This window comes from Homarus americanus, unplaced genomic scaffold, assembly GCF_018991925.1.
Source record: "Homarus americanus isolate GMGI-L3 unplaced genomic scaffold, GMGI_Hamer_2.0 scaffold25827, whole genome shotgun sequence".
Classification (NCBI taxonomy): domain Eukaryota; kingdom Metazoa; phylum Arthropoda; class Malacostraca; order Decapoda; family Nephropidae; genus Homarus; species Homarus americanus.
In genome coordinates, this window is record NW_024738300.1 from 9,883,485 (window position 1) to 9,897,635 (window position 14,151).

Here is a 14,151-nt window from a genome sequence, read left to right on the forward strand (position 1 = left end):
TCCTTCACCGCCCATCAGAGAGTTGTACAAGAATTATGGCTCATTGGACCATCACCAGACTATTGTTTACGTCACGAGAAAATCAATAAATACTGCTCACATAATAAGGCCGTTGACTCACCATCACGCGCTGTGCTCGTGGCCTGCAGACGACCCCTCCAGGCTACACAGGAAGCACCAGTCACAAGGCACATATACTGTGCTGTAAGGTGCTTTGTGGATCAATCATCAATGTCTGGCGAAAGAGTTCGTGAAAAGAACTGAAATCCGCGAACGTCTCGTGTGTATTTGTGGCACGTCAGTCAAGGAGCCATTGATCAGATGTAGCTGTTACTAGATAGTTACTCAGTAAAATCGTCCGGCAAACTCGCAATGATTCAGTATGTACAGTAGACAATGTTAATATACAAACAATGTGCATAGGCAGTGCAGGTATACAAGCAGTGTGTATTGACTACAGGTATACAAATTATGTGCTTAGTGCAAGTATACAATGTATATACATAGCACAAATATATAACACTGTACATATAGTGTAGGTGAACAGGCACTGTACATAGATTCAGTAAAAGCGTATAAACACTACATACTGCAGGTATACAATGTACTGTACATAGTGCAGGTATACAGTGTACAGTATCTTAAAATAGTTTCATACAGTAGTAGGATCAGTATGTCACAACCACGCATACCAACACTCCCTGGACATCACGAGTTGTATGTAGCATTTCGGAAGTCATCGAACCCGTCTTGGCAGATACTTGCACATAGACAATGCAATAAAACAATATACAGTACTGTACATAGACAGTGCCGGTATAGTCATAGTAAGTCGAATGCTGCTTAAAATACCTCGGTCATTGAACTACTGCATTTATATTAAAAAAAACAATAACACAATATGACAGATTAATGTTGTTTTGGAATATAAGTGTGAAGAATAATTAAATATCGGTTCAGTCTGTCCGCAAGTCACTTGCGATCTGATGGTGCAGATCTTGAGCAAGAGATGCTGTAGTACAGCATCTCTTGCTCAAGATCTGTAATAGCAGACACTGAGCTCGGGGGTGGTTGGTGCTAACTGGGTTCTGGGTTGCAGAGTACTGAAAGACCACGGCGAGAATGACGTGGTAAAGATCATAAGTAATTTGATGTTGGTAAACTATTGTGGAAGACCTGTGCTTTGAAACATACTTTTCATTTAACAGGTGCATCACCTGCTTTTCATTCTTTTATTTCTTCCACATGTGTGTCTGAATTCAAAAATTCTGCATTCGTTTACAAGTTAAGGGGAAGTTGAGGGGCGGTGTTTGATACCGAGACTAACTTTAGTTGGAAAACCACAGGTTGGTAGTTTCAGTGGTAGTGTTTATGTGATAATACTGAAAAGCAGTCAGATGAGAGTGGGTGCTTATTGCTTGGAGAAAAATACAAAGGGTCTTTTCGGTTTGATGAACTACAAAATTGCTTAATAAAAAACATTAATCTGACGTAGTTTTACATTCTAATTAATATTTTTTTTTCTTGAAGAAAATAGTACTTAAGAACATAAGAAAATAAGGAGTCTGCAATAGGCCGGTTGGCCTGTGCATGGCAGCTCCTGTCGAGAGTTACTGCCACTCTCTATCATCCATGAATCTATCTAGCCTCCTTTTAAAACTTTCCAGCATTCCAGCACTTACTACAAAGTTGCTAAGCTTGTTCCACTCGTCCACCACTCCTTCAGGTAGGTGTCCTGCTAGGCAGATCACCTACCTGAAGGAGTTCAGTCCTGATGGCTTCGTTCTCCCCCGTTAGGTTATGCTACACTATACACTAGGGTACGTTGCAGAAAATATATAAGATAGGCCAGATTAGATTAGGTTAAGTTGCTGATTATTAAGCTGGTTAAGTTAGGTTAGGTTTCATTACCTTAAGACAGCGGTCCCCAACATTTTGTAGGCTCTGGGTCACATTTATCATTGCAAACAATATAGTGGAGGGCGCCAAAACTTTGGATCTACTGTACATTCAAGAAAAAAACATCTTATATACCGCACAGTTATTTGCAGTTTTACACGTTTGTTACTAGTTACATATATATATATATATAGTATTTCCTTTTAGTGAGAAGGCTGGCCCTCTCTTAGCCCGGTCTGGGATAAATACACACGTCCTATACAGGACGTTTGTATCAAGTTATTACGTATTTTCATTAACTTCACCCTTACAAAGAATCCCAAATAATTCACAATTATCTAATGAACCCTTGCGGGATCCATAATATGGTGGCGCCCGCGAGCTACATGTTGGGGACCACTCCGTTAGGAAAATAAAAAAATAAAAAAATAAGCTAACTTGCATCTTGATGAGTTCAGATCTAGATAACTTACCTCCTTCAAATAATTGTTATAGTTCACCACAGTAGAATCAGTCATGCCAAGTTCATCTTCGCAGAACTTGATGCTTGTGTACTTGGACCAACAATAAATGAATATTATTATTGTTTTTAGAGTGTTGATCCTTCTATGTTTCTTTATAAATGGAAGTTGATCCCGTACAGAAGTTTTTTTTTTTTTTTTGCATCGCTATGGTGTTGTCAGGTAAAAATGCCAAGTTCATTTGGTGTTTCTTGCGGCACATCCTGTTTTCTGGAATAATCTTGTATGCTTGAAAAAAATGTACTACCTCTTCTTAGGACTGTACTGTAGGTTTTGCAAAGCCATTACAAAATCATTTCTCACTCATTTCTGATTTAATCACTTTAAAGAAAGTCCAGCGATACTGACCGAAGCTAAGATATATAACCACTGCTCCATGTTTGTTTACGTTTAACAGGCTGGCCTCTCTCCCCTGTTCAGAGCCTTATATATATATTTTTTTAATTTTCATTATTTTCGACTAGCTTCTCAGATTAATGTGTTTTAATAAAAAAATGCAGTTCATCAAACCGAAAAGATCCTACAAAAATACTAAAATTGTCGATGGAAGCAATGAAAATCGAATTTGGATTAAAACACAAACAATATAAATTCTAGGGATACTGAATATACAGGAGCTAAATCTCAAGAATTGTTGTGAGATGCAACACTGAAATTGCTCCAGGGACGATTAATTGGTGCCTGAGAACAAACAGGAAAATCACTTGGATTGGCGATGTTATACATTATTGCAGATTACACTGCATGGCAGTGAACAGTGACATCACCCACATGAATCTGACCTATATACAGTGTACTGTTAATGAATATGATATATTTCTTTGTGTATGAACCTCTGTCCTGCGTGGCAGTGAGAAGTGATACCACCCTCAGTGTCAAGACCTGACTGAATTACTCAGAATAGGCAAACTGTACTCCAAGCTTTGTCAATAAATTTGTTAAACTAAAAAATTTGAAGAGCGTATCGCACTTTAGAGCGGAAGTGGGCTACGAGTGTTTGAAAATCAGACTTAATATTGAATATAAATATTAAACATTGTTTCTAATAGCATTTTAACATTTAAGTATTCTTTATGGTCTAAATGTATGTAGTTGTAGAAAGACTTTTAATATAGGAAATGTACGACCAAAAATATATATGATTTTTCAAAATAATCATACGAAATTGAAATCAAAATCGTAATTTCAACGAGCTGGTAGGGGCAGTAGGTGGAGAGTAGGGAATTCAGAAGCCCCGGAATAACCTACTGAAACACGATTAGAAAGGCAGAATAATTTACTGAATGTTTGATTTTCAAGAGACCAAACGTATTCAATTTAAATTTCAATTATTTATTCCTTGATAGAGGAAGCGGGATCCTAGTGCTGTCACTACTCACTAGGTACCCCTGTACAATAACACTAGAAGCATCTGGCAAGTGTCACAAATATATACAGTATAAATATTATAGCACCAAACGTATTGCTTTTTAATAGTAATAGGTATGAATAATTCAGGAATATGATACAAAGCATTCGACAAATCAGAAAATGGGGAGTATAGTATTTCCTTACGTGCAAATTCATAACATTACGCAATTTAGAGGGTTGAACTAATGATCATTGAATGTCAATATTTAGGAGTAGACAGTTGTTTTTAGTCGTTTACTTTTTGCATTAGAAATAATAAAATAAATATGAATCATTGTAATGTATATTTTTATTATATACTGGAATAAAATAACGAAGAAAAGAACCAAATTGTCAGTCGGCTGTGATCGATTCATCCCGGTCAGTACTGCGCGTTGTGCCGAGCGTCTCCTGCCACCTGTGACGGGGCGCTCATAGTCCTGCATATATACCCCGAGAACAAGCACATATTTCGTGGGATTCTGGAATAAGGTAGGTGATAATAGGGATTTATAGTTAATAACGTTATTTAGTACGTTAGGTCATTAATATTTTGAGGGTCAAGGAGGAAAAACGTTCTAGATGATGGTGTGTTTTCCCGCTCGAACATGTGGATGTGACGCCATATTGGAAGAGGGTTATGCCTCCCCCCGGGTCTAGCGAACATTATGGGAATACATTATGTCATGCGGATATGACATTTGCCGAAGGTGCTCTCATTCCTCTATATTTTGTATGTTCGAAAGATGTTGATTATGTATTTCCATCACAATATTGTTAGGATTCCCAGTTCAACCCACCTTGGATAGTTACCGTTACGTAGGAGGTGGTTTGATGTTACTGGTTTAATTTGAGTGTAGGGTCATTTTCATCGATATAAATTGGAGTGATTACGGGTTACCTTTGTAGTTTCTTAATTCATATATTGAGAACTAGGTCATTTGAGTTAACACCAGACAAACGTTCTTTCTGTTATTGGTGTTTTGTTTTAGTTTTACAGATATTTGCATCAGACACCACGTGTATCCGTCGCTGTTATTCAAAGAAAGTTGTTTGGTAAATTGCTAAATGACTGGAGTAAAATACTGGGCATTTTAATTTCGTTCATCGGCGGGGTGGAGTCCCCGGTTAGGTAGTTTAAAGTTAGGTTAAGTTAGATTAGTTTGAAGATTTAAATACTGGCATGACCGTAACTATAAATTTACCGAACACTGTATTTGTATTTTAAAGAGTTTCGAAATAATGCTCCATTTAATACAAGTCTGGTGGAGTAAAATATTAAATTTGGGGTCCGACTAATTACATAAGAACATAAGAAAATAAGGAATCTGCAATAGGCCGGTTGGCTTGTGCATGGCAGCTCCTGTCGAGAGTTACTACCACTTTCTATCATCCATGACTTTATCTAGCCTCCTTTTGAAACTTTCCAGAGTTCCTGCACTTACTACAAAGTTGTTAAGCTTGTTCCACTCGTCCACCACCCTATTTATGAACCAGTTTCTTCCTATCTTCCTCCTAAACCTAAACTTATCCAACTTGAATCCGTTGCTCCGAGTCCTATCCTGCTCGGATTTATCCAAATGTACCCGCAATTAAGTCAAATAATGGTCCTACATGAATAAATCGGACTGCCAATCACTTCTCGGCTAGTATTTGGTGACACAAAGAAAAAAAAATTGGAAAACGTAATTTAATTTGAGTTAATATCGAGTGCATGTACCTAACCTAACCTCGACTAGTATTTGGGGTCACGAAGTCACAAAAAATTGGTAAACTTAATTTAATCTGAGTTGGGTTAGGTTAGATTAGATCAGATCAGGTTAAGTACATTTCACTTGATCTATTAACTCAGATTAAATTAAGTTTACCAATTTTTTGTGACTTCGTGACACCAAATACTAGTCTAGGTTAGGTTAGGTACATGCACTCGATCTATTAACTGTATTGAGCAGGACATGAAGAATGGGGAAATTGTGGGGTAAACCAGTGAAAATGATAATCCTGGAAAATGTACCTGGTCACCTCTTGTGTGTCTGTTTACAACCGACCCGCTCAGTCCCCCCCTAAAATTAAAAGTACACCATTATGCTTCAATAAATTTTTTCATTGTTACCAGATATCAAAATGAGTTTGTTTAATATTGAGGGTGGGTCCACCCTCTAGCTAGGAAGTTGGGTAAGGTTAGGTAAGTTTCTCTGGTTGGTAAGGTCATGGTCTTGTAATTTTTCCCTTAAGTACTATAATAAGAACAGTGGAGAAAAATTAGCGAAATTGAACAACTTCTGGTGGTAATGCTGTTCTCGTACATTACCATTTCCTAACCTGTGCAATGCCGTTTCAATGTTCTTACTATCATCCAAACAACTTCCAATATAAATCGTATGAAACACGCTTGACCAGATCGTCGTTTTGGTTTTTGGCACGTAAACAAATACTGCCGATGCTCCTGTATAGCATAATTATGATGTGAACCAAAACAGGGTTGCCATGGTAGATCCGATGATGCCATAATTATGGTAAATAATTTATTTCTTTGCCTACAAAGCATGTAGAGATGTGAAATTACTGACATGTCAGTGTTTTTACCGTTATTTTCTTCCCATAAACGAGTCGATAGTAGCGTCTGTATGATGAAGTTTGTTTAGGAATGAAATATTACTGCAGAATAAATTAAGCTTTGATATAGTTGCTAATGGATTTTGAAATTTAGATTTTTTTTCTTCCTGCTAAATACTGTAGCTACAAGTAAACTAACCGAAATTTATTTTTAAGCTAGAATCCATTTCTGGTGATATAGGATAATTTAAATTGTGTGTTTTTGACTCACTGGAGCGAATTTGGCGAGATTTTTAATTGACTGAATAACTAATTTTTATACTTTCTTTCACAGATAATCATTGCCAAGATGCCAGCATCACTTGATTGCAAAGTGTATGTTGGTGATTTGGGCTCAGGAGCATCAAAGCAAGAGCTTGAAGAAGCTTTCTCGTACTATGGACCCTTAAGAAATGTTTGGGTAGCCCGCAACCCCCCAGGCTTTGCTTTTGTTGAATTTGAAGATGTACGTGATGCTGAGGATGCTGTTCGGGGACTTGATGGCAGGTGAGCATAATATTTACATTAGATGCTGTAAACAGTAAAACTGGATCAATATTTTTTTCCTTACATTTGTTTTACTGGGAGGAGATAGGGCTTAAAAGTACAGGGAATTTACTGCGTGTATTTCCATTTCCGAAGCATCTTGTGTCAACAGTGCCTTCGTGGAGAAGCTGATGTCATGTTATTTCTACTAGCTGGTATTAGTCTGCCTGTCTTTCTATTTTTCTCTGAGCATGGATGCTGGCAATCTACTGCACCAACAGTAACATTTGCCATTGTTGGTTTTCTTATAGAATAATTGTTAAAATCGATTTATTTTATTCCAGGACAATATGTGGCCGCAGAGTTCGCGTAGAGCTTTCAACCGGTAAATCTCGAAGTCGATTTCGTGGCCCTCCTCCTCGTCGAGGCAGGCCATTCCACCCAGAGGATCGTTGCTATGAGTGTGGAGAGCGCGGGCACTATGCTAGAGATTGCTATAGGTACAGCCGTCGACATGGATCAAGGTATGTATTGTGTATTTGGGGGGAAGGGGGAGGCGTGGCTCTGCATCTGGTGGTTATTGCACAAATCCTCAGGTCCTGAGCTTTGGTCAATAAGCACTATTCTCATTGGAGGCCAGTATCAGATCAAGTTCACCTGGTTTCTGTAGGTCATGATTAAAGTGAAACTTTCATATTTTTCTTTTTATGAAAGAAATGTCTTTGTTTTTTATGTGATGCTTAATCTCTGCACTAGCCATGTCATGTGGACTTGTCTTGTGTGGTCTACTTAAACTTATCAAATAAAGCTAAGGGATTATCAACTGGTGGAACTGCTATTGACAGAACACTCATATTTTGTAGGCAAAACGGCTGAGATCCCCATTCCCAAACCTCGAGTAGTCAAAGATCGGCTCTCTGTCGATTGATCGTCGCACTACAACTTGAATTTGACCTTCTGGCCACACCTTGAACTTCATGGCCTCATTTGTAAAGCTTACTGCCTGCCAGTCATTCACCGTAGACTTCTCTCGTGCTCTACTCGAACATCGCAGTTACATGAGCGTTCAGCGCTGGTTAAACAACGCAGTTACATGATCCTACCTACGTGATCGAACGTCAGACCTTCAGACAACTCTCTTCCGAGATTCATGACTCTTGACAGGCACAGTAAGCTTACTGGTGTAAAATTTAATTAATGGTTGTTATTTAATTTAGGTACATGTAGTTATCACTTTTCAGCTATTTAGTCCCCTTACATAATGTTTATCAACCGTTTTCAGCCAGAGGCAGTTCATGTAAGTAATTTAGGAAATATTCATCTACCAAAAGGTGTTTCTGTGCAAATCTGATTTATGGTCAACCAATCTATACTGTCACAATCTTCCAATATAAATATTGGAAGAATACGTCTTCAAGTTTGGGTAGTGTTGCAGCTGTTGAGGGCAAACAAATATTGTTGGACAGCTTGAAACTCGTTTGATATTAGGGATTTGTGGCATTTTGTCAGGTTGACCATAATCTGGGATGATCGAGGTGATCTTGCAGTGCTTATCATGCCTATACTCTTGAGCACACCTGGTTGAACTGAAGCGGTTTCCAACATCCAGGCCGTAGTTCTGTGCATGGCAGAATGTATCATTGTCAGTGTGTGTGTGGATGCTAGCAGTCCAACACAGGCACCCTGGAGGCTCAGACGAAATCAGATTTGCACACCTTAAGCATAGTCATTTGCAAACTCTAATGTACTTCCTGCGTGTCAGGTACTCAAGGTCTCGGAGTCGAAGTCGTTCACCACGCCGGAGAAGGTCATATACACGCTCCAGATCCCGTTCAAGGAGTAGGACCAGGGATCGCTCTCATTCACGTGACCGCAGTAGGTCCAGGGAGAGATCTAGGTCTCGCTCACGTACCAGGGATCGCAGCCGCAGTCGTACACGTGAGAGGTCCAGATCACCATCAAGGGACAGGGATAGATCTCGTTCACGAGATGACAAAGGGTAAGTTGCTGAGTGTAAGTGTTTAGTCAGGGTTATAATTGTTGTTGGTATCCAAACATTGTAATGTGGCATTATCTCTGCTTTTGGGGGATTTGGCAGTGAAACTTATGCTTTTGGGGGATTTGGCATTTTGACTCATACCTAAGTTAATACAGTGCTTGTCCTGTTTGTGCAATGTATATAATGAAAGCTTTTGCAATGTAGATTTAAGAGTAAACCATGAACAAGGGGACTTGTTGCAGGTGGATACATTGCTCCATCAGGTTACATAATTATAATTATGTACTTATTTGATGAACATGAAAAATAGAATAATTGGTAAAGTATTGAAGGAGCTTAAGAAATACAAGTACCAATTTTGGTTGGACTGGGTAAATGTAATGAACTTGAGGATAAATTAGTGATTAGAATTGTGGAGAAATTTTAGCTGGTGGATGAGTGTAAAGGGAAAATATCACATGTAATGATAGGACTGAGATGGCAGACTTGCTTTTCTCCCTGGTCCTTTGGGGTAAAATATGGAGCATGGGAGTTAAAATTTTGTATAATTCATTCCACTGATGGGATAAAAAAAATAATTGAATTGGAACTGGAATGGTTGAGAATGCCAAAGGTAAATGGGTGTAGGGTTTGAGAGAGTACCTTCAGGTGGTTGGAACTTCTTTATTGATTAACCCTCTCACTGTGTGTCGTGTATACAAGGCATTTATTATTGTGTACTGTACATTGTGGGTGTAATGCATACAGGTCAGGCATTTTTAAAATGTATTGCATGTGCACTTTCATACAGCTGGTGGTTTTAGATTTAGTGTTCTCACCATTTGCGTTTGTCATATGAATGTGGGGGTATATTTTTAACTATGGTGCCCAGTGTCCAATCAATATTTCATGGAGAGTACACCAACTACACTCACATCCAGGACAAGAAATTATGTTGAAGGGTGCAACTGATTCTAATAACTTAGAGGGCAATGATGATGAATATAGTGTGTTGATATGTAGGGAAATGTGCAAGAAGCTCTTAAGAACAAAAGGTGATTTTATATTCTTGTGGCGGTGAGCTTGACCGAAGCAAGTGTAGGAGTTCGGAAGGAAATTGGGCATGGGAATCATTGCGCTTACCACATCAGTACACAGTGGTGTGGGAGAAACAAGGACATGGGAATTAATGCAGGCTCTTGCCACATCAATACACATTTGATCTACAATCTCAGGTTTGACTAATGCATGCTTGGTAACATGCTTCAGAGGAACAGAACTGTGCTTGATTATCTGCCGTGCATGGAGGTAATAAATTTTTGGCCTACAGTGAAAGGGTTAATGTTAGATTGCAAGGTGTATGCTTATGTTGAGGCACGGAACTCCTATTTTGATTGTCATTGAGGGAATGTAGGAATATTTATTGAAAATTTGTAAAGATGAGGGGAGGGAAATTTGCAGGTGGTTCACCATTGTATTAGGTTGGTTAAGTGCCTTTTAAGGTGCTCATTAAGAAGAAATTAACTTCTTGAAAAATATTATTCTTAATACAGTACTGTAGTTAATCGAAACTTAGCTTTTTTCTCTTATCCTAATTAGTATCAGCAGAAAATATACGGTTTTAAATTATGACTAAATCTTTCTTTGAAAGCAGCTTTGCACACAATTTTCTTTGGGCATGCTTAGCTCATTTAGAATGGAACTGAAATAAGGGAAAATTATTTCTCCGCAGACAGCATAAGAACACTAGAAAAATTAAGACTTGTTCCTTCTTATTTTCATTTTACCTGTCACTAATTTTATTGTTCATCTTGGTCTGCCACATATGTTTTACTTTCTTTTGCACAGATCTACCCCTTCTTCTGAGTGTTAACCTACAGCATCACTCCTTGACAATGGTATCCAAATTATTGCTTGGTTTATTCCTTGCATTAAACTGTTGAACTCTCATCCCGATTTGTTGCTTTACCCATGCATTGCTTAGTCATCCTGTATTATATGTTTAAATGTATTTGCTCATCCACAAATGTGTATTTATCCTGCCTAAAACTGCACTTTATTGTAATATGATCTGAGTGTAAATGCAACTGGTGTTTATTCCTGTTATTAAAATATATAATATCCCATACTAATGCATTTATAGTTTTAGAAGTGAGCTTTAGTTATTTGTGTGGCAGTTGGCTAATAAGTACTCCTTTCATATTAATTATTCATCTGCCTCTTTCAGTGAAAATATGGTTTTTGCCAACTTAGATAATTTATGCAGTCTTTGATGTTTAACGTGGGAAGAGAAGTTATTCGGCATCAAGACATCTAACCACTTGGTAGATGTACATCCAGACCCCACTTTTTTTCCCCAAATACCTTTTGTGCACTTGACATCAGCTTGATTGTAATGTCTCATGTATCAGCAAACTTGTACATACCTACTTATAAGTGCTGCTTCAGCTGTAGAGCTGGAACTGGGTGATGTGCATTTCCAATGTTGCCTCTGCCATGGGGTAGCTGTGCATATAAAACTTTTATTTCTGTGGACGTAACCTTACCGGATTTTCTAAACTGTGCACATGTTACTATCGATTCCAACCTGGGATGACATCCTCAAGCACAAAGCTTACAAGGGGATTGTTGTGCATCTGTAATGTTACTTCTAAATAGGAGGTTGCAGTAAACTAAAGACTATTCTTCGGTGTTATGCTGCAGTACCGCATAATCTTAGATGGTGGCCTCTGGCATGTCTTAGGGTATATACGCTGCCTGACCATTGCATTTGAAAGTTTCAGTTGACCTGTTCTAAATGTTGTACACCACCATTGTCCTCTCTGCAATACATACTGGTATGCCAAGCCCATGTACTGTAGTTAATGCCATTGGATGATGTTTCTTGTGAGTTGTTGAGTCATTTGGTTGTAATAAATAGTTTGGTAAATTCTATTCTTCCAGCTAATTTCATTGGGATTTTATTAAGCTTGATAATTCACATACAAAATGCATGTGGGTTGTGACTACCATGGTTATTGGCAGGTACAATCAACTTTTCAATATGTCAGACTAGTTGGGAGGGTTCAGATCAGCTTCTCATGATTAATTTTTTCCATGGGACATCCACTTGTAATTGAATTTTACTTAAAGAAAATGGCGCTAGCATACTGAAAACGGGATTTATTGGTCTCTTGCTTGAAAGATGTTTGGCATTTTGTCTTATCGTAGTAGATTGGTTGGTATCAGTTGTACAGTATAATTAAGTGCTATTGTTGCTGGTGGAAGAATGGGGAAGACTCCTATTAATGGTTTCTTTAGCTACATCCTGCAAGGATAGCAATGTAGAATACTTTCTTAAAAGTCTGGAGTCCTTTAGTTTATTAAATTTGTTTCCCTTAGGTGTATCTTGTCTTCCACTGTATGTATACTTATTGTGTTAACATTCACATGTTCTCCATGAGATAAAGTGATGGCTATTTTACTTTACTGATAGCAAAAATCTAGTATACAGAGTACTTCAGCTAATATTTTGATCACTAATCTTGTCATAGGATAAGCATTCCCTCTGTCCTGGGAAGATTTTTACATGGCCAGCTGCACTAAGGGTGTCCGGCAAGAAACAAGTGGCGAATATATCGTATAGAATGCTTTTTTAGTCAAGTTTATAAATTGAATGTTGAATACTAAGGTTAATGTATAATTTTTCATTGCTTGTCATACAATCATTCTTTCACCTAATTGGGGTGTGACACCAGAATGTGTTAAAAAATTTATTTGTGTAATAGTAAAAAAATTTTTAGTAGAGGGCATCACTTAACACTAAGCCTTTATTTTATTACAGCTGTATATAATTACCCATTCTCCATTCTTACTCCAACTTTTCTGTTCATATTTTGCACCAGATTTGGCAACAAATACTAAATGTTGACCCATGTGCTTTTGTTCCAGGGACCGAAGTCGATCAAGGACTCCAGTTCAGAACGGTAGCCCAAAGATGAAGGGTGAAGACTTGAATGATGAGTGAATTAAGCAGCTTTCTTAAGCTTTGTAACACATTTTTTCAGTTTTGTACTCTCATTGGTGTTAGATTGATGTATGGTCAGTCTTGTTATTGTCATATGCCTTATGTGAGTAGCAGTATTTAAACTGCTAAATAAGTGGATAAAGATTTATTACACTTATAGAATGGGATCCCAAGTTTCTATTGGTCATTAAGTTGGGTACATTCCAACCTAAATTAAAATCATAGCAATGTATGGTTTACAATTTTCAATAAAACAAATTTTACTTAAAATTATTTTCATTCCCCCCCCCCAACTTGCCCAAATAGGTTTCAATTTAAAACCTGCTTGAATGAAGTTTGAAAGGAAAGTGAAACCTGGGTAGTCAGACCATTAAGTGAAAGAGCCAAATGGTATCGGGACAAAACTGCAATGACACACTAAACTTAATACATGAACTAGAATAGTGTATTAAATGAAATTAAAATTAGTTAAACTTATTCATACTGAGTCCTACTTGTACAGTTCTTGAAATACAATAGTGCATTTAAGGGGTGTGGCATCTGATTGGATACAACATTTACCACCCTGTGTTAGGGCTGTTGATTTGGGCGAAGGTCACTAATAACTACAAGTGGGATTGCGCTGCCACGAATGGGAGACATTTGTTTCTCACTAAGACTGATTTATTATTACAATTAAATTTGTGATTTCTGTCAAAGTACTGTATTCATTGCCAGTCTGTCAAAACTTTACAGCTTAACCATGTGAGAGTATGCAGGGGCATTCCATGAGCAACACCCTTCCTGGATCCTCTAGCACCTTGTGACAATGCAACTCTTCCACTGACAGGTGTTTGTGAACTTACCTTCTGGAACAGTGCACAACACCAGGTGAGCATTGGCTTCCTGGAATTGTTGAGGTAGATCGTATACAGTAGTAAATTAACTTGGGGATGGATTTTTGGTCTGTAGAGTAGGTAGTGCTTGTACTCTACAACCAGACTTAATATATTAATGTCAATTGTTTTAATGCAAGGGCTTAGCAGATGGTCTTACTATGCAGATTCACTTTATTTTTATGGCTTTACATGGGAAATGGTATAATGAATGCAGGATTATTTGGGGCTATTTGTTACACCATACACGGTATAACATTTTGCAAGGTGTGAATATTGGGCCCCAAGACCTTGGTGTCCCACTTGGCTGGCCATGGAACAAGATCTAGTAACTTGGTGCAGAAGGGATTCTATATCATTTGGTTGCATCACCATTTCTAGGAGGGGAAAGAACTGGTCACT

At 38.0% G+C, this 14,151-nt stretch overlaps 1 protein-coding gene across 3 annotated transcripts; it reads left to right on the forward strand.

Annotated features, from left to right (window-relative positions):
- Positions 1-4,156: 4,156 nt before the first annotated feature.
- On the forward strand, positions 4,157-13,144 carry LOC121873837 (serine/arginine-rich splicing factor 7-like). Of its 3 annotated transcripts, XM_042377587.1 has the most exons (6): positions 4,157-4,301; positions 6,700-6,911; positions 7,235-7,414; positions 8,653-8,889; positions 10,717-10,766; positions 12,799-13,144. In XM_042377587.1, the coding sequence occupies exons 2-5, from the start codon at positions 6,715-6,717 to the stop codon at positions 10,739-10,741; spliced, it is 639 nt and encodes a 212-aa protein (XP_042233521.1). In that variant the 5' UTR covers positions 4,157-4,301; positions 6,700-6,714; the 3' UTR covers positions 10,742-10,766; positions 12,799-13,144. The 3 variants fall into 3 exon arrangements, with proteins under 3 accessions (XP_042233521.1, XP_042233518.1, XP_042233520.1); XM_042377584.1 differs by lacking the exon at positions 10,717-10,766; XM_042377586.1 differs by lacking the exon at positions 10,717-10,766 and having other exon boundaries at positions 8,662-8,889.
- The last annotated feature ends 1,007 nt before the right edge of the window (positions 13,145-14,151 follow it).

Excerpts from the sequence above, each read along its gene's own strand:
- LOC121873837 (XM_042377584.1), top strand. The coding sequence starts at position 6,715 with ATGCCAGCATCACTTGATTGCAAAGTGTATGTTGGTGATTTGGGCTCA. Across the intron at positions 6,912-7,234 it reads GTTCGGGGACTTGATGGCAG|GACAATATGTGGCCGCAGAG; the intron begins GTGAGCATAATA and ends ATTTTATTCCAG. Across the intron at positions 8,890-12,798 it reads CGTTCACGAGATGACAAAGG|GGACCGAAGTCGATCAAGGA; the intron begins GTAAGTTGCTGA and ends CTTTTGTTCCAG.